We start from the raw sequence: 25,688 nt of genomic DNA, 5'->3' as shown, positions 1-25,688 counted from the left end.
ACAGCACAGCGACCAAGAAACAGCACAGAGACCAAGAAACAGCACAGCCACCAAAACAGCACAGAGACCAAGAAACAGCACAGCCACTAAAACAGCACAGCGACCAAGAAACAGCACAGCGACCAAGAAACAGCACAGCGACCAAGAAACAGCACAGCCACTAAGAAACAGCACAGCGACCAAGAAACAGCACAGCCACTAAGAAACAGCACAGCGACCAAGAAACAGCACAGCCACTAAGAAACAGCACAGCGACCAAGAAACAGCACAGCCACCAAGAAACAGCACAGCCACCAAGAAACAGCACAGCGACCAAGAAACAGCACAGCCATTAAAACAGCACAGCCACCAAGAAACAGCACAGCGACCAAGAAACAGCACAGCGACCAAGAAACAGCACAGCGACCAAGAAACAGCACAGCCACCAAAACAGCACAGCCACTAAAACAGCACAGCCACCAACAGCACAGCTACACACAGCCACAAACACACTCATTTGAATAATGCAGCCGGCAATGAATCTGCAGACTGACAAACACTCTGCCCTGTTCCATTCACAAATGTATCTGAAAAGTGGGTTAGAGTTGAATCAAACCAGATGCCTAGCAACAGTTGCTAGTTCTGCCATCATCACTGGAACATGGTTTGTTTAAAATACATGCACTTGTTTATTTTTTAAAAAGCAAACTTATAGGACAAATAAAAAATCAGGGCTTGATTTTTTAAGCAAAAATAAAGTAGCCTGTTCTGCATTACAGGTGAACAGGTTGAAAAGTTTCTTGTAATTCATATAATTCCATTTTGTTCGTGATATAGTTGTTAGAGGGGATCTAGAGAACACTTGGGTGTTTATTACACTAACCGTCACAATATCATCTTCACCCCACTTTGAGTTCAGAGCTTCACACAGCAACAGCAAAGGTTAAAAATGATTACTTACATCAATGTGTCACAATGAGAAAATGGTTCATTTTGCGTGGTATAAACAGAACACACAATGGCTGTTGGTGGGTAACTGAAATAATGAGTTTGTGAGTAAAGACATTACCAACTTGGAACTGTTGTCCTCCATGCTTATGTTTTCCCTCACTCATGGATTACTTATTTATTCTACACTAAAAAATACAAAATGACTAGAGTACTGCATAAATAAATGTAAATGGTGAATTGTACCTATGTATGTATGCATGCATGCATGTGTGTATATGTATGTATGCGTGTATGTGCGAGTGTGAGTGAGTATGTATCTACGTGTGCCTCAGAGCCCCCTGGAGATGCAGTGCCATTTCCTTCCCCAGCAGCCCTGTATCACTGAGGATAAACAGGTGGTTCAACGCCTGCCTTACAACTGAGCTAAAAATAACCTGGGCTCATTTGAATCAGCCCGAGTGCTGGATGGCACACAAATGCCACGTAGTCACATCACGACACCTGCTGTTACAGGACCCTCGCCGCCCATAGCTAGCAAACAACCGCAATCCAGACTCCCAATGAGCCTTTCAAAAGAGTTCATGTTTGCATGAGACCCAGGATGAGAAAAAGGGATTCAGGCCGACACTGAGTCCGACTCCTAGTACAAAAAAGAAATCTTCTTATGTATAAAACAGCACTACCCTCAAAAACAAAGGAGAAACATATTTGAAAGATTATTCATTTGAGCCATCAGTTAAGTAAGCAATAAGGCACGACACAGTGCAGCCGTTTTTGTCAATCATCTGGAGGGTACTATTGTGACTATATGCCTAGTAAAGAATGAAATGTGCATTTATTTCTGGGCTTAAAGGTCTTTAAAAGGGAATTCCTAATGTTTTTTTTAAGATCATCATTTTATAGATACACATTAGGTTGCAATCAGCAAAAAAATCTGAGCCATGCGTGCTTGTTTTTACTCGTCAGAGCTATCCGCATGTTCTGACAGCTGTGTTGCAGCTAAATGTTTTCACTGTGTATGTGGGGATCCAATGCTACAGCGCGATATGCTAATTTCACATAACAAGTAGGTTTTGTCTAGTTAGCATCCTGCTCTGGAATTGGAGTTGTGAGGAGTGAGGGATTACTGCAACAAAGAAAAAAGAGTGCAAGTGTTAGGTTATGATCATAACTGGTTCCCCGAAATAGAAATTTAACCATTACGTAATGGAATACAGCCTCTTATAGCTTGAATTACCTGAGCAGTTATATCAAAGCTGCCCCTTTTAAAGCCCTGCATGCGTCAGACGTTGTCTCCGTCCCCAGGAGATAAATACGAGTGATGCATAAGGCTCAACGCCATTTTCTTTTCAGGCCTGCTGCATTGGTATGAACGCAGTGACCCTGAAGAGTAATGGTTGCACGTCTATTTTAGGGAAGGAGGGTTATAATAAATAACAACCTAGCGTTCCCTTTCAAGTATGAAATTTAACCATTACCTAAAGGGATACAATACCAAAGCCGTCGCAAACGAAGGACTTGCAGCACCAGCAGATGTGCTAAAAAGGAAAATAACTGCCTTTAACATTCTGGCTGAGTACCGATGAGGATCCATAGCATATATTCCACAGTACAGTGAAGGAGAACCCTCATGCAGTGTATATGCTGCAAGGTTACAACATTCAGGTCAGTAAAACCTGGTAAAAGTATGAATCGTTGCAAATGTCTGCACCCTGGAACAATGCCCAGGAGGTTGCAAGGCCTCTTGTGGAGTGACCAATGACCTTTTCTGATGGGGGCACGTTGGCTAGATCATATGCAATTCTGACTGTCTGCAATCCACCTCGACAGTCGCTGTTTAGACAGGGTTTGTCCATAGAACTTAGACCCGAAGCAAATAAACAATTATTCTGATTGTCGCCAACTCTGCGGTCAACATAATACGCCAGTGCCCTAACCAGGCAGATCATGTGGAACTTTCTCTCCGTCAGACTGGAAAGGAGGTGAATGGAAGGCCTCCAATTCCACTGACTGGTTGATATGGAAAGCAGAACTGCTTTTAGGGAGAAAAACATGATTAGTGTGGACAGTAATCATTGTTCTAGCCGCCGCAAAAAATAAACTGGCTTTTGCTGTTAAAAATGCTTGCATTTCATCTACACACTTAGCGGAGGTAATAGCAAGCAAGAAAGCCGTCTTTAAATGACAGGAATTTAAAGGCTCAAATGGTGATTTCGTAAGCACATCCAGCACTACATTAAGTTACCAGCAAGGGACAAGGTCCTTTTCTAGGGGGTCTTAACCTCTGAGCACCCTTCAAAAACTGTCCCATCAGGAAGTGTGCTCCTGGGGAGACAATTTAAAATGGCAATTCAATATGGCAAGTTGAGATAGCTGCCAGGTAGACCTCAAGCATGGAGTGAGAGTTCCCTTCATCATAAAGGGTCTTGCAAAAACTGCAGTATATCTGCCATGGGACATGTCGTGGGGTCCAGTTCACGTGACTGATACCCATACTGGGAGTGTGTAGACGCTGCTTTGGCATTCTGAAGTGCTCAAAGACTTTGGCAGATAAACTGAGAAGGCTCAAATATCTCCGGTTAGGGGCCAGACCAAGCTGCAGAGCTGTTGGACCTGGCTGCCAGTCCCCCACGTTAAGCCGGCAGCTCCCACAGCTGACCGAACAGGAGTAGTGCCAGTGACAAGAACCATGTTCTCCTGCTCCACTTAGGGGCTACTAAGAACACCCAGGCCCAGTCTTCTCCATGCACAGTGGAACTGTGGCAATGGTGGGAAATCACAGAGCAGAGCAGAGTCCTGGGTCATCTGTGGGCCAGTGTGTCTATGCCGAGCGGGTGACAGCTCTCCACTTGGGAATACCAGTGGTGACAATGGGTGGACTCCAGGGTCGCAAAGAGATCTATCTGTGCACACCTGAACCTCTCCCAGATGAGATTCACAACCTCTGGGTGAAGTCGCCATTCTGAACTGTGGGGGGGAGAGGAGGTCCGATACCCAGTTCCTCACCCCTGGAAGTTGAATTGCTTTTACTGAAAGCATGTGTTCGTGAGCCCAAGCAAAAGCTCCCTGGCAACACGATTGAGACCGAGACCGGAGACCGCTATGGTGGTTCATATAAGCCAACACTGAGTTGCTGTCTGTACGTATCACCACGTCTCCCTTGTATCGCTGTAAAAAATTGCTGCAGGGCCAAATGAACTGCCTGCAGCTCCAAAACATTTATGTGAAGACCCTCCCATGGGGGTTCCCACACTCCCTGTATTCCCAGAGTAGAGGTCTTCACGGGTCTACCCAGACCCGAGGACCTGAGACCCCACCCAGATCAAACAGGTTTTTTCAGATGCAAAATTGTCATGCAACACTCAGGTCGGGTTGGGTCAAGTCCGATTTTGTTTACTCAGTAATACACAAACTGTCGATTACTATTAAAGGCTCTCTTTAGCACTAAAAATCATTGTTCATAATTTCTGTTGCATGGATTGACTTCTCCCAGTAGCACGACATGGCTTGCAGAGCACAGCAGCTGACACGTGACCAATATTGAAGACGTTTCCTTTAGATTATTCTTAAGTCGGAGTAATGGATTTGTTTATGAAAGATGTGAAAGAAAGACTTAAGAAAAACAAATTCCATGAACAGAAAAATGCAAGTCTGTGGTGTGTGAATTTTTTGTTTTTAATTTGGACAAAGAAACTAAGTTTTGCAAAACACAAATTTTACATCTCAATTCCATTTGCTATTGTGTTAATTTTGTAATAAATTTTCAAGATCATCCTTCAGTTGATTTGATTTTCAGATAATGTATTTATCTTTGTACCTTTCACACAAACATTATGTGTTTAATTTCACAGTCCTCTGTGTAGGTTCATGATGGAATAAACACTGTCTGTAGTTCAGACAGATTTCCAGATTGACTGAGGAAAAAACACTGCTTCAACACTGTATCTAGTCAGTGGGGAAAGGAAAAGCATTCTACTTTTCTCAGGCTGGGTCAGGTCCTGGTCTAACAAGAATTTTACATTAGGTCAGGTTGGGTAAATAATTGTCAGTTCGTGGTCGGGTTGACTAATTTGGACCCGTGATGACCTCTACTCCCCAGCCATCCTAAACATCTGTAGTCACCCCCTCTCTCCTCGTGACACAGCCCAGAGCCGTGCCCAAGCAGATAAACTGTTTTATTCCCCCACCATGAGACAGCCTCCATACACAGGTGACAAGACACTGAGTAAGTGATGGCATTCTACGACACGGTTCTGGGCCCTGTGGTTGAACAAGCTTGGAGAGGACGCTTGCATAACTGCCCTAAGGGGGGATGTGGGATGCTGCTGCCATGAGGCCCAGAAGGTTCTGGAAGACCAGTAAACAGCTCCAAGCAGACGGGTTAACCTCTGGATTCTGTCGTCCGACAGACTGGCAATCATGTTTCTGGAATTGAGGCTTACACAGTGATAGACAACCCTTTGAGAGGGTGTTAACCAGCTTTACAACTGGTTTACCATGACAGCTAACCTTTGGTGGCTGGTGACCAGTCCCGTGTGCAACACTGTGCTGGTGACTCGGCACATATCAGCCAGACATCCAGGTAATTGATCACTGATGCCTTTTAGTCTCATAAAGGCCAATATTGCATCCTTGCACTTTGAAAAAGTGAGAGGAGCTACAGTAAGGCCAAATGGCAGTACACTGATTTCATACGTGGTGCCATGAAAGGTGAACCGCAAGTACTTCCTTTGGCCGGGTCTTCTAGGGATGTGAAAATAGGCATCTTTGAGGTTCAATGTAGTGAACCAGTCACCTGACCTTACTGACTGCAACAGCTGCTGCATTGTCAGCATCTTAAACCTTCAGACTCAAGTACAGATTGAGCTGTCTGAGGTTGAGAATCGGTCTGAGGCCGCCATCTCGTTTCTGCACCAGGAAGTACCTGGAGTAAAACCCTTCTCTCTCGCTGAGAGGGTGAACAATTGAAATTGCCTGTTTCTGCAGTAGGGCTGCCACCTCCTGAGACAAAAATACAGCACCTTGACAGTTCATGACCATAGGTGAGATCATGCCCTGAAAGGGAAGAGGACCAAATCGAAACTGTAGAGTGTAACCAGCCCTGATGGCAGTAATCACCCAGGAGTCAGTGGTGCATGATGGCCAATATTCCAGGTGGGCCCTCATAGAAGCATGCACCTGCAACTTGTGTGCAGGGCGATGAAATTTTCGTCGGCCTCCATGTTGCATACTGCGAAAAACGGTTCTGCGCATTAGCTCTAGTAGGGGCTGCAGGAGCCTGAATCTGCTTTTGTGGCTGAGGATGCCTGTTTTGCTAATACTTAGCTGGCTTACGGGCTGGGGGCTTATGCTTGGGCAGGAGGCGTGCCAACTCCTTGGAAGACTCACATGCTTGGTGAGAGCATTTTAGCATCTTGTCCACTGCCGGCCCAAACGTATGCCCTGGTGTTACAGGTGCATCCAGTAACGACGCCTTGTCCATGTTAGGTACTCGAACCTGAAAAAGTAAGAGCTGCCTTCTTGCTGCCACCAATGCAGCCATGCTCCTGCCAAAAGACCTGACCATTGTACTTAACCAACAGGTGGCTGTTGACCAGGCTCAGCTCATCCAACTGAAGGGGCAAGGGCCTATGGTCCGAGGACATGGATTGTAGCAGCATGGACTGGTAAGCCACCAGTATGCTACAGTAGCTGCAAAGACGTATGCAAAATGCTGAAGTCGCATATACCATTTTCACGATCATTTCAGTAACGCGGTATTGTTTATTAGGACATGAACTGTCCTTTTGCAGCAATGCTAGATTAGGCATCTGCACCAGAGAGCCTCAACAGGTGGAAAGTGGGCACCCTATACAAACTGGGCAGTGACCTGGTGACACCCTCATGCAACAAATGGGACTGCTGCTGGTTCATAGCTTCAAAAAGCTTCTCCATCTGCCCCGCAACCCAGTCAGTACCAGAATGCTTGCTACGGTGTCTCCTATTCCTCTTCCTTGGAGGAGGGGAAGGGTAGCTGACTGGTACTGGTTCTGGTACAGGCTCTGGTCCCAACCAGGTAAAATTCTGAAAAAGCCACTGGCAAACTGCAAGCATGCACTGTAAAACAGGGCCTGCAGTTGCCTGATAACTAGAAAAATCTGGTAGACTTCGTTATCAGTGCAGGAAAGCAATGGCATAGAGACGCACCGATATTTTCCAGTTGAAAAGGATCCTGCCAATTTGACAGCACAGTGCTGAATCCCAGGGAAGGGGCGGGGAGAACCGCTGGCTTCGTACAGGGCAAACAGCCACGGAGGGGACTTTATCAGAACATAAAGCTAAGAAGAATTCTCTCTAAAAAAGCAAAATTATTTAAAAATGTGAATTAAATCAACTTAGTTACATTTATGACAAAGTCAAAACTCACTCATTCCTCAGGCAGACTGAAAGACAAAATGGTGCACAGCCTTATGCGTCATTCGTATTTATTTCCTGGGGGCGGAGACAACACCTGATGGATATGGGGCTCTTAAAAGCAGCAGCTTTGATATAAGTTCTCAGGTAATTCAGGCTATAAGATGTTATATCTCACTGGGTAATGGTTACATTTCGTACTTGAAAGGGAACCAAAAGGTATGTAGCATGAAGGCTGAGAACAAACTACTGAAACACTTCAGTGCAGATCTCCTTGTTCACGCATTAGGAGAACAGGGGCCAGTATAATAAAACATGCATAGGGATGGATATTTCCCCAGTAACATGTATTAAAGAATCAGACAGTTCTAATATCCAGCTCCTATACTGCTGTTCAACCCATGCTGTTCAGGAAGACCTGGTTGATCACCCGAGTCTTGTTTGCGTTACATGTTTTTACATGCCTTTAGGGTCACGTTTAATGTGGGGTATCGTAATACAGTTGCCTTTTAACTTTGTATGACTCCTGCAGGAATGTTATTGTCATTCCCAGCTGGGTAGAAGTCTCTTGCTAAGGAGATATACTGTAGTGGATGTTTTCCATCTATCCGGAGAACCGCTTATCCAACGGTCACAAAACTTGGTATGAACATTATTTAGTTAACAGATTTTGCAGATGTAAGGGAGTGTCTGTTTGTCTGTACATCTGTATGTCCCTTACATTTTGGCATATACCTGGAGAATCAATCACATTGTGTTTTTTTTTTTTTTGCCAATTTTTTCTCTGTTCTGTACATATTGCCAATATACATGGTCATCAGCTTCTTCACCACAGCCTTAGCAGAGGATACATGTTAATGACATACTTGTTAATATAATTTTTGTGTAAATAAGTGTCTGTCAAAGATCAAGGTTACATTGCATTGTTTAGGAAGGAGGTCAAAAGATCTGTGCTGCTGTTTTGAACATTAAAATAGACCCTCTTGTAGGCCTGACGCTAACACCCAAAAAATACCCCAAATTCTCCTTTATTTAGTCTGCTGGTTTATTACAGCCTGTTACTATATTTTATAAGTGACTACATGGATAATGCTTTTATACTTGAATTCAATCAATGTACTGATAGAGAGCAGTAAATCAGACAAACAAATTTCATGTCTCTAAATGAAACCGAATTGCTTTATAAAATCAAACTAACCTGCTCACAATCACCTGATTTTAGATATTTTCACTAAGACTCCAAGTGGTTGGCTACAACCCCCTTTGAATCCAGGTGCTTATTTTACTCATTTTGGAACGGTCATCCTCAAATTACTTTCAAGTTGTCTTCGGACAAGGATGGCCACGTGCACTGAATCTGTTTCACTTGGTTTTTATCTTTGCCCTGTTCACTGCTTATTACAGGTTCACTCTTGTTCAGGAAATCAACTCCTGAATATAAAATCAGGAATACTTAAACCTCACAGATCTTCAGTAAATCAGGTTCAGCGGTCATTATTCTAGGGACGGTGCTGCTTAAAAGCTAACAGGCTTTGAAATCTTAAACTTGCTTTAAAAAAAATGACACAGGGGTCTACAACGTTGCGTCAAACATCAATGCTGAAATGGAAGGTAAATCAACCGGCATGCAACAAGGATATTTGGGGCATATTTTGCCATAGTTGTGACCAGTCACAGCATCATAGTGCATGTTGAAGAATCAGTGTATCTGGTTACAAATCAGGAAGCTGGAAATATTTAAATCAAATACTCTGCTGAAGCCAATACGCTATTCTTAAAACTAAAAGGTTATGTACCTGACCCTGTGTTTTATTATGTGATATTAAAGTGTACTCTGCTTACTTAATTTGGCAAACAAACCTTTCCCAGCAGAAGATGCTGTCCACTTTTGAGAGAGCAGAGTAGGGAATGAGCAATGTATGAAAAAGTCTGAAAGGTCTGAGAATTTGGGGTACATGCAGGATGGCAACATCTCAAAGAATAGAGCCCATTGAACACAATATCCCCAGAAATAGAAATCGACAGCCCTGCTGGTGTAACCCAGGAGCATGATGTACTGGAGATTAAATGAAACTCACTGATCTCATTGGAAACTTGGTCCAGTTTCTCCTGGGACCTGCTGATGAGAGCGACACACATTCCTCTGCGAGCCAGCTGTGGAAGAAACACCAGCGTTACTGACCAGGCGGATCCACACAGCACAGCAGAAACAAGCAATCACACAGGCATCAAGGTGCTGGTACACACGTTCATAACAACCAAACAAGAGCAAAACTTCAATATAGCTAACAAAAAAATCCCATACATTTCCCATGCCATGCACAGACTCATTATAGACAGGGGTTCACAAAACTGAACCCCTGATTATAGAGGTCTCAAATGTGTGATTTTGAAAGAAATGTATGCAAGGACTCACAGATCTTGAATGTCGACAGCATTTGGAAGTGAAGCATTTAAATATTTACAAAAGACATTTGTTCACTAAATGAAATAAAAAAACAAAACAAATACACGTTCATCATTATATGAATATCATACAGAAGAAAGGGAATGATGAAATCATTTAATGATGAAATATACCACGTTATAGCATACCAACAAACCAACCCCACTTTTTCTGTATCAGTTCATGTAGATATTTTATCCAGGGTTTAGTGTAACATGTAGCTGTACGTTTTAGAAGTCTTACCTCCTCAGCATAGGCTTTTCCAATTCCATCTGTAGCTCCGGTGACAACTAAATACAAACAAAGAGAAAGTGTCAGACATATCCAATGAGAGAAAGACTAACACTTCATCCAAATACTTACGTGAAACCACATAACAGCAGCTGCTCTTTCTCTACTGCTGGATACTACTTTCATTTTGACATTGAAAAACACAAACATTAGGTACATTAAAACAAAGAAAGTGTGCTTTCTCACAATTACCACCCAGCGTAAATTAGTGATTTTGTCAGTGCAAGCATTTCTAAATGGTTTAATTTATGATAAAGCTAGAGGAGTGATAGAAACATAACATGTACAAAAGCATTTTAATGCAAAATGTGATACATTAAGATGAATCACTTGAATTAGTAGCAATGTCTTTGCAAATATCTGGAATTTAAATCTACTGTAATTGCGAGGGCCTGACAGTTTACACATTACTTGATACTTGTGTGAAAACGTACTCATTAACTATCCCACAACCATGTTCAGTTTTGCAAGTATAATAGATTAGCGCTTTACTGAATTCTGCCATTCATGGCAAAAATGATGTTTAATACAATATTTCACATACATGTATGCATGGCACATTTAATACAAATGACTGCCCACATTCATGACTATTGCAGTTTCACATTAAGAAGTTTCATTTGGACCAAAGATGGCGCTCAATGTAAAACGGTGCCTCAAGCATCAGAATTCAGCCCAATTGAATAACTTAATAGAAGTAACTGAAGTTTGGCAAGGCAGCGGAAGTGGCCACACTTGCTGTATACACATGCTCAATTTGAAAGTAACCTTGATCAATTCATTATGTTACTGAAGTATGTTAAACAGACAGACTTGTATAACATTAAAACATAGTTTACATACATCTATCTACGCCATATAAAAAGGCATAGATATTGTTGATACAAAGCAGCTTTTTCACATGTTTGAATGGGTCACATTTATCCATAGCATTGGAATTGGATTAAAAACAATACATAACATATCAATAAAATCTAAGTTAATGAATTCATATATAGATTACATGTTGGTAAATAATTTGAGTATGCTGAAAGCTTCATTTCGATGTTCAACACAACGTTCTATAATGGCCTTCCAAATTCTTAGAGTGTTATTTTTATTCCTACCAATAAGGGGCGCTGCACACATGGAATTACAGCTGCAGTTGCCAGGTTACAAAGAAACCCAATAATAATAATAACAACAACAATAATAATAATAATAATAATAATAATAATAATAATAATAATAATAATAATAATATAATAATAATAATAATAACTAGAACTGCCAGGCAGTTTTACGGCTCCCAAGCCCCAGCATCAGTACCTGTCTAAGCGTGTTTAGTTCTCAATGTACCCAGTTTAAAATCAGCAACTTCAACTGTCCCACAGAGGACGATTTTGAAAGTTTTTTTTTCAAAAATGTGTCAGGCAGCCATCTTGTTTAACGTGAGTTTCTTAAAAGTCAGTTGTATTGCTACAGTGTCAAGGATGATGCTTGTGAAGTTTCGAGTTAGTCAAGTAAACCGTTTGTCAACTGAGGCAGTTTTAAATTTCAGACGTCCACATACATCTGGTGGCCATCTTGTTTTATAAAATATAACCATTTTGACATATTTGTATTTCATTGTTTCTGGGACAATAACTACCATGTTTGGAGTTTGTTGGTCAAATAGTGTTCAAATAGCAGCAGTTTGCTGTTAAGGGAGTGTTTCGATAAGATTTGTGGCAGCCATTTTGACAGAAATTTATCGTAGAAACTTCTGCTTCTGGTTCCCAAGAAAATTTTGTAAGGTTTTATCAAAAAATGAGTCACGGCACCAATTGCAAGGACGTAGCAGCAAAATTCAGCATCTGACAGCCAATGTATCCAGCTTGTTACCTGCCAAGTCAGAACCTGATCTGTCACACAGCTTCGAAGCAGCAGCAGTTTAAATGTTTGGGAAGAAAAAAAAATTTAGAAGAAAAAATAAAGATTAATAATTTGGTGCCGTTTAATTTTAAACATATTGGAACAGTTTGCCGTTTAGCCACTCTCATTTTGTAGCTACTTTTGTTTTTGTAACTCATCTCTTTGGCTGGTAAGAGACTGCAGATTGACTTAAAACTGAAACCCTACCTACCAGTAACTTGTAAGTTGGAAATGGTGTGTTCACTGCCCAGTGTCTTGTAGAATATGCCGCACCTCTTGGTTTGGCACATCCTTTCTGCATTGCTATTTGGGCTGCACAATATATCACAGAACACTACAATTGTGAGATGCTGTTCTGATTTCCCTGCTTTTTTTCTTTCCATCTCTCTCTCTCGATTAATATCAGCAGCCACAGCAGAGCTGCATGGGGGGGGGGGGATGACGTACAACAAAAGAATCACAGGGCTGACTAAAAATAGAAATCAGGGAGAATGAAAGGGGGTGGGGAGAAGAGGGGGGAGCTTGAAAATAAATCTTAAAAAACCTGGTGTGCGAGTTTGGGAAGTAAAAGAGAGACAGATTCCATAGCAGGCTGTTGGGTATTAGGGAAGGGTGGGAGGCATAATCATGAGCCCGTTTAGGGGGCTCTAATACACAATAAAGCATATCAAAACTATTTTAAAGCAAAGGCAACAGAAATATACATATTTTTAAAAAGGCATCATTGACAAGTGAAAAAACTGATTGGAGAGCACAGAATGCAACGTTAAGAAACGAAGTAGGGATGCCAGACAGAGGAAGCGTGGTCTGTATTTATAAAACTCGGAGGTCCCACAGCGTGAGTGGGAGGGAGAATAGCTATAAAGGTAGTGAAGCAGTGAAGCAAGGGGATTGCAGGAAACTCACGCCTCACTGGAGAAGAGTTCTTAATTCAGAAAACATCATAGCAAAACAAGAACAAAACAGCACAAAAGCATGGGTAAGCACAGAGATGATAAAGCACGGAGAAACATGAAGAAAGTGCACATGTATTATGGTAAGCTTTATTACTAAAGAGGTGTAATAAAGAGAGAGCCCTCAAATAAAATATTCAATTAAAAGGGAGACTTGAGGTTTTAAGGTTAAAACAACATGGATTTTAGGTAGAAATAGCTTACTCCTGCAGAAAATCTGCACCAAACAAAAGGAACAGCCTGCCCAATAATGTAATCAAAAGAGAACCGGATAGCACATGTAACACAGGTAATAAAAAGCTTTGGGAAACAGCAAGTTAATTTGCAGTATACAGGGCGTCTCAAATTGTTTTAAGACGTGTCATCTTGAGCTCAAACTGCAAAATGATTTCTATTACAATAAAAAGGCCTCTCTACACACAACATATTAACTAAGAAAACAGTGTTGTATCATTTAAAAGCACAACCCTGTACTCCAATGAAAACATATGTTATTCATGTTGGCCACATTAGCATTTAGATGATTCACAAAAACTAGTGAACACCACACAATATAATGTTTTTGGATTGCTCTGAACAGAAATGTAAGAAACTTGTTGGGAATTAAATCAGTTGTGTCAAAAATAGTAGGGTCATGGATCCTGAGCAAATTCTCTTTTCATTTGATCAGATTTCCAGCAAGTGTGAATGGCTGTTAGTACAGAATTTCAAAATGATGGAGCACTACGGAGCTACAACAGGGCGTGGAAAAATACATTGTATAGAAATGTCTGTCCTCTACAGTTATTAGAAAATTAGAGTAATATATTCAAAATACCCCCTACAAAAACACCTAGAACATAACTAAATATAGAATTGCTTATAGAGCAAATTCAAATTCCTTATCATCTGAGGTACAGTAAACAATAGATTTTTATAATTTTCATAGGCTGAGTTTACATGCACATGGAAAATTACTCTACAGTCAGGACTGTGACGTTGTCACGTGAATACATTGTGAAACAGCAAAAGGACGTCTTTTGGTCTGCGCAACTTTAAGGACAGGGTCAATCACTTTCTCACAATAAAAACAGTTGTAAAAACCCACGTAAACCAGAGCAAGAATCATGCTTGTCTCATGAGATTTTAGCAGCCAAGACTCCGTTTAAATGGCAGAATCTCCTGTTATTCCTCAGCAAAGCCATAGCAAACCACACACAAAATAACACAAAAGACGCCGCAAATGTAAAAAATCTCGTATAGCCTATTATTAATGTTTGTATAAATGCATTTTATTAAGCACAACTAACCAAACTTTTAGTCTCACATTATTACTGCACTTCTACTGCATACCAGCAATCACTGACTTCTAGGAGCAGAGGCAGGGTATAGGGAGTGGCAGATGTGTACAGGAACATTAGGATGCTCAGGCTGGTAGTCCGCCTATAGAACTGCCAGTGCATGAAGCTGCTCAGGACCCTCGTATGTATTTTTACCTATTCCCTCTGTTCTCAATCTTCACATAGGGCTAAGGATGCAACAGTTTTTTTGTTGTATTGTAGTGTAACCCCCCTCCCCCCGTGTTCTCGCATGCATTTATAGACTATTCAGGGCTTGAATTTCATTTTTGTGTTCAGGGGGGGGGATTTCCCCCTATGCTGCAGTCAATGGGGTGGTTGGGTGGTGGTGGTGGTGGTGGTGGGGGGGGGGGGGGGGGTTGGATTCCAAAATTTTAGGGGGTAATGGCAAAATATAATATTTTATCAAAAATTATATATATATAATATATATATAATATAATTATATATATATATAATATATATATATATATATTATATATATTCTATTTATATTTAAAAATAAAAACTGCATCATTATTCACACTGGTGTTTTAAAATAAGCTCCTTTCAGGACATCTAACAGCTGTTCATCATTGTGAGACAGAGCTCTCTCCATTGCTTTTGCAAAACGTGAAGTTTTACCATACAGTGAAGAAAAGGTGCTTTTCTTTTAAACCAGCGCTCCATTTCTTTCTTTTAAACTCTTTACACTCAGCCCTATTTCTGCCTGTTTTTCACCTTTTTCATTTATGTAGGTTTAACTACTGTATAATTTGTACTGCATGCATGTAACATATCAAATGAAAATTCTCTTTCATATTATGTACGTTGCAACACGATTAGGCATACCATACGTAGTAGAGAATATGTAAACAAAATTCTCTGACTGTTTGTGCTGCAAATGGTGTTGCATCAAAATTGACACTTGACCGGATTAAATGAACATTTGGAGAGCAAGCAACACGATTAAAAAAAGGTGGTCAAATTAGAAATTAGCATGCACTGGAATTATTGTTCATATGGGCACGGCAGAAAGATTGAGATCAACACAATGCAGTAAGTTAATTTGTCCATGCCCTACACTGGCTCTCAAAAGTATTCAACTCCCTTGGACTTTTCCACATTTTATTGTTACAACATGGAAACCTCAAGACCTGGACGGCTTGCCATCACTGACACAACCATAAATTTTGCACTGTATCAGAAGATTCTAGAGGAGAATGTCAGGCCATCTGTCCGTGAGCTGAAGCTGAACCGAAAGTGGGTTATGCAGCAAGACAATGATCCTAAACATACAACAGGTCTATGAAAGAAATTCTGTGTGATAGAATGGCCTAGTGAAAGTTCAGACCTAAACCCCATCAAAATGTTGTGGCAGGACCTGAAGTGAGCTGTTCGTGCAAGTAAGCCCTCAACTGTCACCTAGTTGAAGCAGTTCAGTAAGGACGAATGGGCTAAAATTCCTCAAAACCGATGTGGGAGACTGACTAACACTTACAGGAAATGCTTAGTTGAAATCATTGCTGCTCAAGGGTGTGCCATCAGTTACTTAATGTAAAGGTTAACATACTTTTTCACACATGGATATTGAATGTTGAATCATTTGTGGATAAATAAATGTTGAAAAAGTACACCATGAAGACGAAGGAACATTCAAAGCAAATCCGGAATAAGGTTCTTCAAAAGCACCAAAATCAGGGGTAGGATATAAGAACATTTCCAAGGCACTGAATATCCCCCAGAGCACAGTAAAGTCCATTATTAAGAAAGAGAGAGAATATGGCACAACTATGAATCTGTCTAGAACAGGCTGTCCTCAAAAACTGAGTATCTGGGAGAGAAGGGCACTAGTCAGGGAGGCCACCAAGAGGCCTATGGCCTATGACCCCAAACATACAGCCAAAGCCACACTGGAGTGGCATAAAAACAAAATGGTCAATGTCCTGGAATGGCCTAGTAAAAGCCCGGACCTCAATCCAAATTGATAATATGTGGAAAGAGTTGAAAATTGCTGTTCGCCAAAGGTATCCATCCAACTTGACGGAGCTTGAGCAATTTTGCAAAGAAGAATGGCCAAAAATTGCAGTGTCCAGATGTGCAAAGCTGGTAGAGACTTATCCAAATAAACTCATGGCTGTAATTGCTGCCAAAAGTGCCTCTACCAAATATTGACTCAAGGAATACTTCTGCAATAAATTATTTTCTTTTTTATATATTTGTAATTTAGAACAATTTGTAGATTTAATTTTTCACTTTGGCATTATGGACTTTGTGTTGATCAGTAGCAAAAGCCTAAATCCATTTTGATTCCATGTTGTAACACAACAAAATGTGGAAAAGTCGAAGGGGGTGAATACTTTTCAGAGCCACTGTATGTTTTGCTGATGGTCCTTTGGGGTAGTATGGACAAAAGTTTTGTCCAGCTGCAAAATCTTTGCCAAATTCAATCAACGTCACCAATAAATATTTGAAGGAGAATGATGTTGCCCTTACCAACAAAATTAAAGAGAGGTTGACTGGAATTGTGATTTTTCGCAAGATGTTCTCGACCGCCCTACCCTGGTAATTGTTTTCATTTTTTTATTTTGTTGTGGAGAAGCTTGAGCTCATTGTGGCCGACTTGGAGTTTGTAACATCAGTAAATAGTAAAACAGTTGCAGCGTGTGTCAGTAAGACTTTAAATGAACATTCACTTACCTGGAAGGATGTGGCAGCAGTGAATTCCGACTCAGCTTCTTACTGCACAAAGTTCATACAGGATGTAAAGGTCAATGAAAAACCTGAATTGATTCCCAGCTCACCTACTGCACGTTGCTGTCTCTCATGCAACAAGTGTTCCAACTTTGAGCCGTGCTGCTTCTCGCATCCTCAGTGTTCCACCTCATAGTGTTCTGAATTATTTTTAAGTTCTTGTAAACCACGTAAGTTTCTGTTTGTCAAAGCATCTATTTTTTTTTTTTTGTCCTTCTGTTCGCCAAAATAAACCCTGATATTTACCCAGAAAACTCAGTCATTTTATTGCACCAACTTTCACCCATTTTGTTGTTGTTGTTGTAATAAACACCAATAAATTCCCAGGAAAAAGAAAAGAAAAATTGAAAACGAAGGGGCTTACTTATACTGCAGTGTACGGAGTTTCTATAATGCTTAAATATAGTGGCCGAGAATCACATACGAGAGAATAAAGTCTTGCACTTAAAATATCCAGCACTTTTTTTATTATTTTATTCAGAAATACTCAGAATGCGGCTCATCATGCTTTCGTCACTGACACACACTTGCTTAGAGATTGTTGTACCATTCCAGGCATTCTAAATTGGGTGGAAAATACAGTAGCTTGGTGTCTTCAAATATCTCTGCTGGATTTTCCCACACTGAAAGTTGCAGATATACGGGAGCAACTTGGAAAATACACAATTCCCACGATCCCACACTGAAATTCAAGCCCTGCTACTTTAATTAAATAAAACTTTTAGATGTTACACATCTATTTTTAAGTACTAAAACTTGTACTTCGTAGAAGTTTTATTTTACTTATGTGTGTGCGTGTACATGCTTGTGTTGTGAGGGTCTGGAATCAACTCCCCAGTAATGTTGTTGAAGCTGACACCCTGGGATCCTTCAAGAAGCTGCTTGATGAGATTTTGGGATCAATAAGCTACTAACAACCAAACGAGCAAGATGGGCCGAATGGCCTCCTCTCTTTTGTAAACTTTCTTATGTTCTTAAGTAATGTGTGAATTTGAAATGTGCGTGACAACAAGTTAATTATTTTCTCTTGTTTTTAACTCTTCATGGCAACACATGAAGCTCTCCTTACGATATTCAGAGTCATTCTTTTCCTAATTACTAGGCAGACACAGACATGTAAACATCGCCTCCCCTAAATTACTATGAATTGAGCAATCTGCATTGGTACGGCCAACCTTTTTTTTCTCCCAATATCCGAACAGCATAGGGCAACGCATTTCCTGAAAAGTACAGCAAAAACAATGTGAGGAAAACTGTCATACTGCATCAAAACCAAAATATATTAGGAATCCCTGAGCATATGGGCACAGACTAACTGCATTTAAACAGTACACTTTTGGTCCAATTGGCAAATTACCAAATTGCATTTGCTTCAGTAAATTTCATAAAATCTGTGACTAAACTCTGGCTTCTAGAACTGCCACAATTCTGGAACTGACTGTAAATCCATTAGCACATTACAATGTTGCATAAGTATTAATAAACAGACACTAATGTTGTAGTATGCACTTCCTTCAGCGTTTGTATTTCTTTCAAAAGGATCCTTTGATGCAGATGTTTATTAAAGTAAATGTTGATGATTTTGAAAAGGTACTATTGTTTTCCTTGTCATCCAACCACCCTAGTTCATATTGCAAACTTTTGTTTATGCTGTAAAATCTGTAGTTTTTACTTTTGACTTAATTCCCTGGTGCACCAAAAAGGGTCCATTGAAGACACTATTATTGATTGTAATTAGGATAATTTATAGTGATTATTAGCTAGACATGTAAGTAGATTTTATTTGTAGATGACAAGTATAAAAGCTTCTCACACTGATTTATTTGTGAAGACATTACTATATGTGATTAACAATCATATACACACCCTTGTATACTAAAAAAGAACAATATACTTTATTTCTTGCAGTAATACTCTATACTGGCAAATGGGGGGAATAATTTATCTGTTTTGCTTACGATTACAATATGGAGACTAATCTGTATTGCACTTCAGACACCTGGCAGGTATCGTTGTCAACTAAATGCACAGCAAAGGTGCTCTTGTATCAGCAAGGTAAATTATGTGTTCCTGCAAGTCACTGGTGTCCTTAATGAATAAAGCTAGGGGGTAGGAGTATAGAATAAAATAACTGTGTACATGTATCAGATTATAGAAAATGTCTATACAAGGCTAGGAGTGTAAAAATGTTTGCTGAGGATTGGTGCAAAATCAAGCCAGTTATGGTGTTCACCATGTCACGTGTGACAGACAGCCAGAGACGGGTGGATTAGGCCAACTTGTAAAAGAGAAAGACTGACGTGGCATTGCCATCTGCACTGGCTGCAAGAGCATTGATGATCTTGAACAAAAACTTACGTTAACATTTATAACTGTAAAATCTGTTCATTGTACAGTAATACATCATACTGTGTATGGAGTAGGCTACTCTGGGTATGGAGGAGTCTGGGACTGGAAACGGACGTCCGTGGGGGAACAAAAAAGCTCAACATTCCTGCTGCCTTCTCCAGAGCCACAGGGGGAGGAGTCACCTTCAACAGGCGGAGGCACTGCCCATGAGAGAAGGGCAACAGCCATGCCACCCCCTGCAGCCGCACACATTCTGCTGAGGGGAGCACAGTGGAAAACCAGCCAAAAAACTGCCAGTGCCGCTGCCCTCCTCACGACCAGAGGTGCATTGGCGAAGCCGCAGCTACTGATGGAGGATCCTCCATAAGCGATGCCATCAACAACAAATTCAGGGCTTGTATGATCGATGGGACAATCCTCTGGAGAAGAGCGCCAAGAAGTGGTAATGGGGACACCCTGCACTCCCCTACAGAAGCCCAGAACCACCCCAGCCAAAAAAAGCACCAGGAGACTGTTGAGGCCAGCTGGCACCAGAAGGCTGGTGTCCAGGTTTGTGAGGGCAACCCTGTCTGTCCAGTCTTTGACCGGAGCCGGGTGAGCTCCAACATTCCCTCCCACCCTCCTGGGATGGGGTCATTTTTATAAAAGTCCACCTTTGCCAGAAACGTTAACATGGTAATCTTATTGCAAACTTTGAGCAAAGATCACCACTTTTTAACTTCTTATGTGTCTAGGAGAACACTGCGTTACCAATGTAATAGTCACACGGCACATAATAACTTGAAATTATGTTAATGGATCCTCTTTAAAGAAAAACAGCTATGTATTCCTGTTTTTTGTGGTTGTACCAGTCCACTCCCAGGAGTGTAAAGAATTGTGAACCAGCAGTTTTAGTTCACATTGCGTTAGTAAGCACACTTTTGATCCCAATTTAGGAGTATGAATCCTGGTGTAGGGGTGTCAATTCAATAAGTACACAAATAATGTTATGATTGTCTCCTGTACTAAAACAAGTAGCAGAAACATTGTTGGCTACTCATTTTAGTCTAGTCATGCCAACAGTGATAGAAAGTGAACAAAATGTGGGTGGTCAAACATTTTTGCAAACAAAATTTCTCAACAAAATCCCAAATTAGTCTTCAGAATGACACTCATTTCTTTCCGTCCCTCCATTTTATAGACTTAACTATGCACTATTGTTTCCCTTGCTCACTCAGCATTCACGCAGGAGCACTGCACATTTTCTCATGGAATACCAACTAAAGAAAGAAAAAATGGTTACATTGTATTACAAAAGGACATTTGCACTAGTAAGAGATCTCAATCTAATATCAGTCAGCATTTGGGTTTGGCACTGGTACTGTAGAAGGGATGGGCTCCCACTGCACAGCAGTACAAGCATTTCCATGTTTTACACATCATTAGATACGCTTGAGCCTTCGCTCTCTATGGTTTGTCTAATTAAGCCCACAGTAAAAACTGGAATGTTTCAAACTATTGTGCAATGAGAGTCGTACTTCCTGCAGTGGGATCTGAAATGCTGCCAGTAGAGATCCCAATAGAATTTCAAAGCTTAGTGGACAGAAATATGTATATATTCCTGAGCATAGCCAAGTAAGACTGTGGTCATAAGGATTTTTTTTTTTTAAGACACTTTGTGCATCTTAACCTTAACCATAACTAGTGTGTAGAAAGTATTTTCACGATATGACTACAAACAGAACTCAGCAGAATTGAGAACAAAGCTTGTTTCTTCAGTGTTGAAAAGGTCATTACTGGGGAGTGTGAGAGCGTGGGCGAAGGGTAGTGTAGGATAATTCCCCTCACGTGGAAGCAGCTCATGACGTGCAAGAATACCAGCGACTGACCCTAAATACATACAGATCAGGGGGAGCAGAGGCACACAACTGAATTAAAATATATACATACAGATCAGGGGGGCAGAGGCACACAACTGAATTAAAATATATACATACAGATCAGGGGGGGCAGAGGAACTTAATTGAATTAAAATACATACAGATCAGGGGGGGAGAGGCACACAACTGAATTAAAATATATACATACAGATCAGGGGGGGGGGAGGCACACAATTGAATTAAAATACATACAGATCAGGGGGGGCAGAGGCACACAACTGAATTAAAAATATATACAGATCAGGGGGGGACAGAGGTACACAACTGATTAAAATATATCCATACAGATCAGGGGGGCAGAGGCTCACAACTAAATTTAAATATATACAGATCAGGGGGGGCAGAGGCACACAATTGAATTAAAATACATACAGATCAGGGGGGGCAGAGGCACTCAACTGCATTAAAAAAATAAATAAATACATGAAATATTCTATTAAATATTTCTTTACGATTCAGGGGAAGAGAGAGCAAGAACCTTAGCTCCATCACGTTTAGGATTATTGACATCTTGACAGCACGACACTGCTACTAAAAATTCAATGGGCTAAAAAAAGAATGCGAGAGATTAAAAATAGCAGCTCACTGCTGCAGTCTTGTCTGGTACAGCTACAGCACTGGAATACTAACTAGCTACTCAGCTTCCTGACATTAAACATTCAGTACCTTCCAACACACAGGAGCAGCAGCACCAGCAAGCTGCAGCACACATGCAAACACTGGGACAGAACACAAACTACAAAGGCACCAATTCAAACAGAATACACACCAGTCCTGGTTTTATTTTAATACATTAATCTGTTCATGTATATAAAAATAAATACATTTAAAAAAACTTGATTTCTAAGTAAGCTGTGTAACATTACAGATCTGTTAAATCTGTAACAATGGGTTGCCATTTCAGAAAGATTTCGCCTACATTTTGAAAATCAAATCATGTGATTAATGAAAAAATAAATAAATAAATCGTCAATACACTGACCAATTATTAAATGCAGAAGTAACAATGAACAAACAAAATAAAAATAAATCTGCACTGGGTTGGAGTTAGTGTGAGTATAATGTACCTGCAACTTGATTTGGTTTAAAAAAAAAAAAAAATCTGGATACTGTTGGTTTATAAATCTGTTCCTTACAAATACAGACGACATTCATGAAAAATCAAAAAAGTACCGGTCCGATGAAACGCCTAAACCATAATAGCTATGCAATTTGTGTATCCAAAACAAACAGAAAATGGGCAAAAATATTGTTGGCTACCCATTATGAAAGGCAGGTACTGTGTATTGAAAACTGGAGATATTCCTCCAGTGGTGAATTACTACCTGCGCACTGTTACAACAAGGGAACCATTACAATAACCATTGCAAGAACAGAATCAGTGCACAGTGCAGCCCTGCAAACCCTTGCAAATACAGTGAATTCAAATTTGCCAGATGTAGCTTATGCTACACTTCAACATTAACAATGGTTCCTTCCATGATTTTATCCTAGGGGAAGTCTCCAATCTTAATGGTTCAAGATCCTGGGGGTTACTGCCCATATCTTAAGAGAGCTTGTTGAGCCAGAAATCACTTGGATCCTGCAAGACCCAATTTGCCAAAGTTTTGAGATCAATTGGCTGCTGGGGACCAGACGAGCTTACATAGGCTGAATGGCCTCCTCGTGTTTGTATATGTTCTGCTCTTATGTTCCAGATATTAGTTGGCCAGGATATTTCACTGTAAAACAATGCTAATAGGTTTTCTTCTCTGCCATTTTAAAGGTGCATTTTCTAGTTAAAAAGCAGCAATACGGTTAAAGCAGGAACATCTTTACATGGTAATTAATCTTATCAGCATTTAAAAAACTCATTAGTTAAGGCTTTGTGAATCAGGCTCATTATCACTTGCATGTAGAAAGAATTTAAAAGAAATACTCTGTCACGAAAATGAACTATTCCAAGTATCCATAATCCAAATGTTGTATATTCTGAATATCACCAGAGACAAAATAAGAGCTTCAGCCAGCCTCTGTTTCATAAACTAATTTACATTATAACAGTGTAAGGTACATTTACATGCATTGCTTCCCATTTCATTTATGCTTCAAATCTTTAATACACATGTGGCCTAACCCCTTAGTCTAGTTGAATATAACACCAAGTCACAGAGAATGTTAGGTTGTTGCTGTATGACTCAATACAACAGAGGCTATAGGGAGCATATGGAGCATGTTACAATCAAAATATATCAACTTGTTTTCTGTTTAACATAACTTTTTTTTCTGTTGCATATAAAGGAAACAGCCCAAAAGCAGTTCTTGTCTCTGGTAATTTAGTAACTTGCAAGTTGCATGGGCTTTCTTGCTTTAATGTAATGTTTAGTGCCTGTCCCACCCTGACCCCTCTTAAATTAAGCAAGATGACTGCAGCAAGAAATCTGGCACTACAGTCACTCCACAATCCTGGCAGCTCTGAACAATCGCTTCAAAACAAGAGAATGGAAAAACAGGGAGGAAAACCAGCCAAATGGGGGATAAGACAGAGAGAGACAGAGAGAAGAGATACCAAATGTAAATAGGAATAGCCCAAGGGCAGGGGCTAGATATTTGCAATGCGCTCTCCTGCAGCACCAGTGACGGCAAGTGCCTTCAATGTTAGAATGGGGGTTGACACCAACACAGAATGCTGGATGTTACAGTTTGGTCGTGAGAAGAAAACCTTTAAGTAATGAGTAGTTGAAACTGGTCTGTTATGAAGAGTGGCTAAAGATACTGTAGTGCCCAGACTGGTGCAAAAAGCTTATGCTTCAGAGTTAGAGAATCTAAGGGAAATCTAAAGAAAGACTTAATGAACACACACTGAATGAGTTTCACACTTCTTAAATAAATTTATTTTACTTTGGTAATAGTAAAAAGCAGAGGGTGTTCAACATTCTTGCTTTAAGAATTTAACATTAGAATGCCCTGTATGAACCCATGTGTCATTCATGTTATTTGCATCTGTTTTTCATCACATCCTCGATTATGATTTTTAAAAAGTTTTGGTTCACCAAGATTCCTAGCCACATCACTCACCAATAAATACAATTATGCATTGTCTATGTAAAGTTAATTCAAATGAAACTACAAATGTGTTCATTCATATGTGGACATGGAAAATCAGTACTGAAGTATCCAACTAAGATGCTCCCTCTTTATAAAGCAGCCCTTTATACCGTGGAATCAGTTAGAAGACAACATGGTCATGGCTCCTATTTACCTCATAATGCCATTCCACCAGCACTTACTTTCTTGTTATAAGGCGGAACACAAACAGCATGGTTGTGTAACAGGGCTCCTGACTAACATTCTAAATGGAGAGAGCTGTAGTAACAGGACATTGACAGCTTAAACATCCGATTGATCTGAAATTATGGATGTCAATACTTCTGGGATGAGCCACAGATATTATATTTTTGTAAAACCATGTGATTTAAAAGCAGCTTAAAAGATGTATATGTGAGGTCTGCCAGTGGACCACTGTAGTTAACAGATTTCATGAACTCTCCACTACACGCTTACCTCTCACTCGATCCCAGTCCCTGATCAGTCTTACATCTACACCTAGGATTGCAGGAACCTTGGGGCCAGTAGTGCATTTTCATTTTTCAAGTTTTTTTTTTTTTCAAAAAGCAGCAAAGCTTCAAGAAGCTAGGATTATTTATTTTCGTGCCTTTTAATTTCCTTTTAGGGCCATTTGCTTTTCCATACAGTTTGAACGGATCAATTATGAAAAATATAAGTTAGAAATAAATACACTTTTAATGGTGTCCATAAACCTCACATTTACACCTAGACAAGTGAATGCAAAAGGAGCATCTGTGCAATGGTAGATATGTTTTAATATGATAAATGGCAATATATGAATTATAGACCGTGTTCTGGAACAAATGCCTATTAAAATTTGTGCTTGCTGTAAGTAACATTAAACGTGATGTACTTACATTGGCTTATACTTATCCTACATTACAAGACTGAGAAAAAGAAAACAAACAAAAAAAAACAAACATTGAAGTACTGCTTCCTGCCACTAGATGGTGATGCATAACTTGTTTTCTGCAGCAGACCATCTTGCTATGAAATAATTTTGAAAGGGGAGGTCAAATTATTTGGAATTACTTCATATGCCCTTTAAAAGTTTTTTAGCCAACAGCTATATAAAACGATCTTCAGTACTATTTCCAACTAAAGATTTTTACGATCGTATACTGTAAAGCAATTGTATTTTATCAATCTATTTCATCTTAAAAATGAAAACAAAAGTATTAAGACAAGCGTACATTTGGTATTAAGGTAACTTTTTTTTTTTTTTTTTTTTTTTTTTTTTTTTTTAAATGTTGACATTTGGAACTTTATCTTCGGTATCATTGATATGGCCCATTAATGCATAAAAACTGTCAAACTAGCTTTGCTCTAAGTTTGA

The 25,688-nt window shown here is 40.0% G+C and overlaps 1 protein-coding gene across 3 annotated transcripts in view; it reads right to left on the bottom strand.

Annotated features, from left to right (window-relative positions):
• LOC121294460 (very-long-chain 3-oxoacyl-CoA reductase-B-like) overlaps positions 1-25,688 on the bottom strand; it is a 133,949-nt gene that overhangs the window by 30,067 nt on the left and 78,194 nt on the right. For 2 of the 3 annotated variants that reach the window (XM_041218164.1, XM_041218163.1), the window contains exons 2-3: positions 10,013-10,059; positions 9,402-9,477 (exon numbers count right to left, since the gene is read on the bottom strand). In XM_041218164.1, the coding sequence (XP_041074098.1) occupies positions 9,402-9,477; positions 10,013-10,059 (123 nt within the window). Of the gene's footprint in view, positions 1-9,401; positions 9,478-9,739; positions 9,744-10,012; positions 10,060-25,688 lie in introns of all 3 variants that reach the window. The other variant, XM_041218162.1, reaches the window with a different exon arrangement.

This window comes from Polyodon spathula, chromosome 19, assembly GCF_017654505.1.
Source record: "Polyodon spathula isolate WHYD16114869_AA chromosome 19, ASM1765450v1, whole genome shotgun sequence".
In the NCBI taxonomy this organism is placed as follows: Eukaryota; Metazoa; Chordata; class Actinopteri; order Acipenseriformes; family Polyodontidae; genus Polyodon; species Polyodon spathula.
Note: the sequence above shows the minus strand (reverse complement) of the source record. Positions and strands in the feature narration are given on the sequence as shown.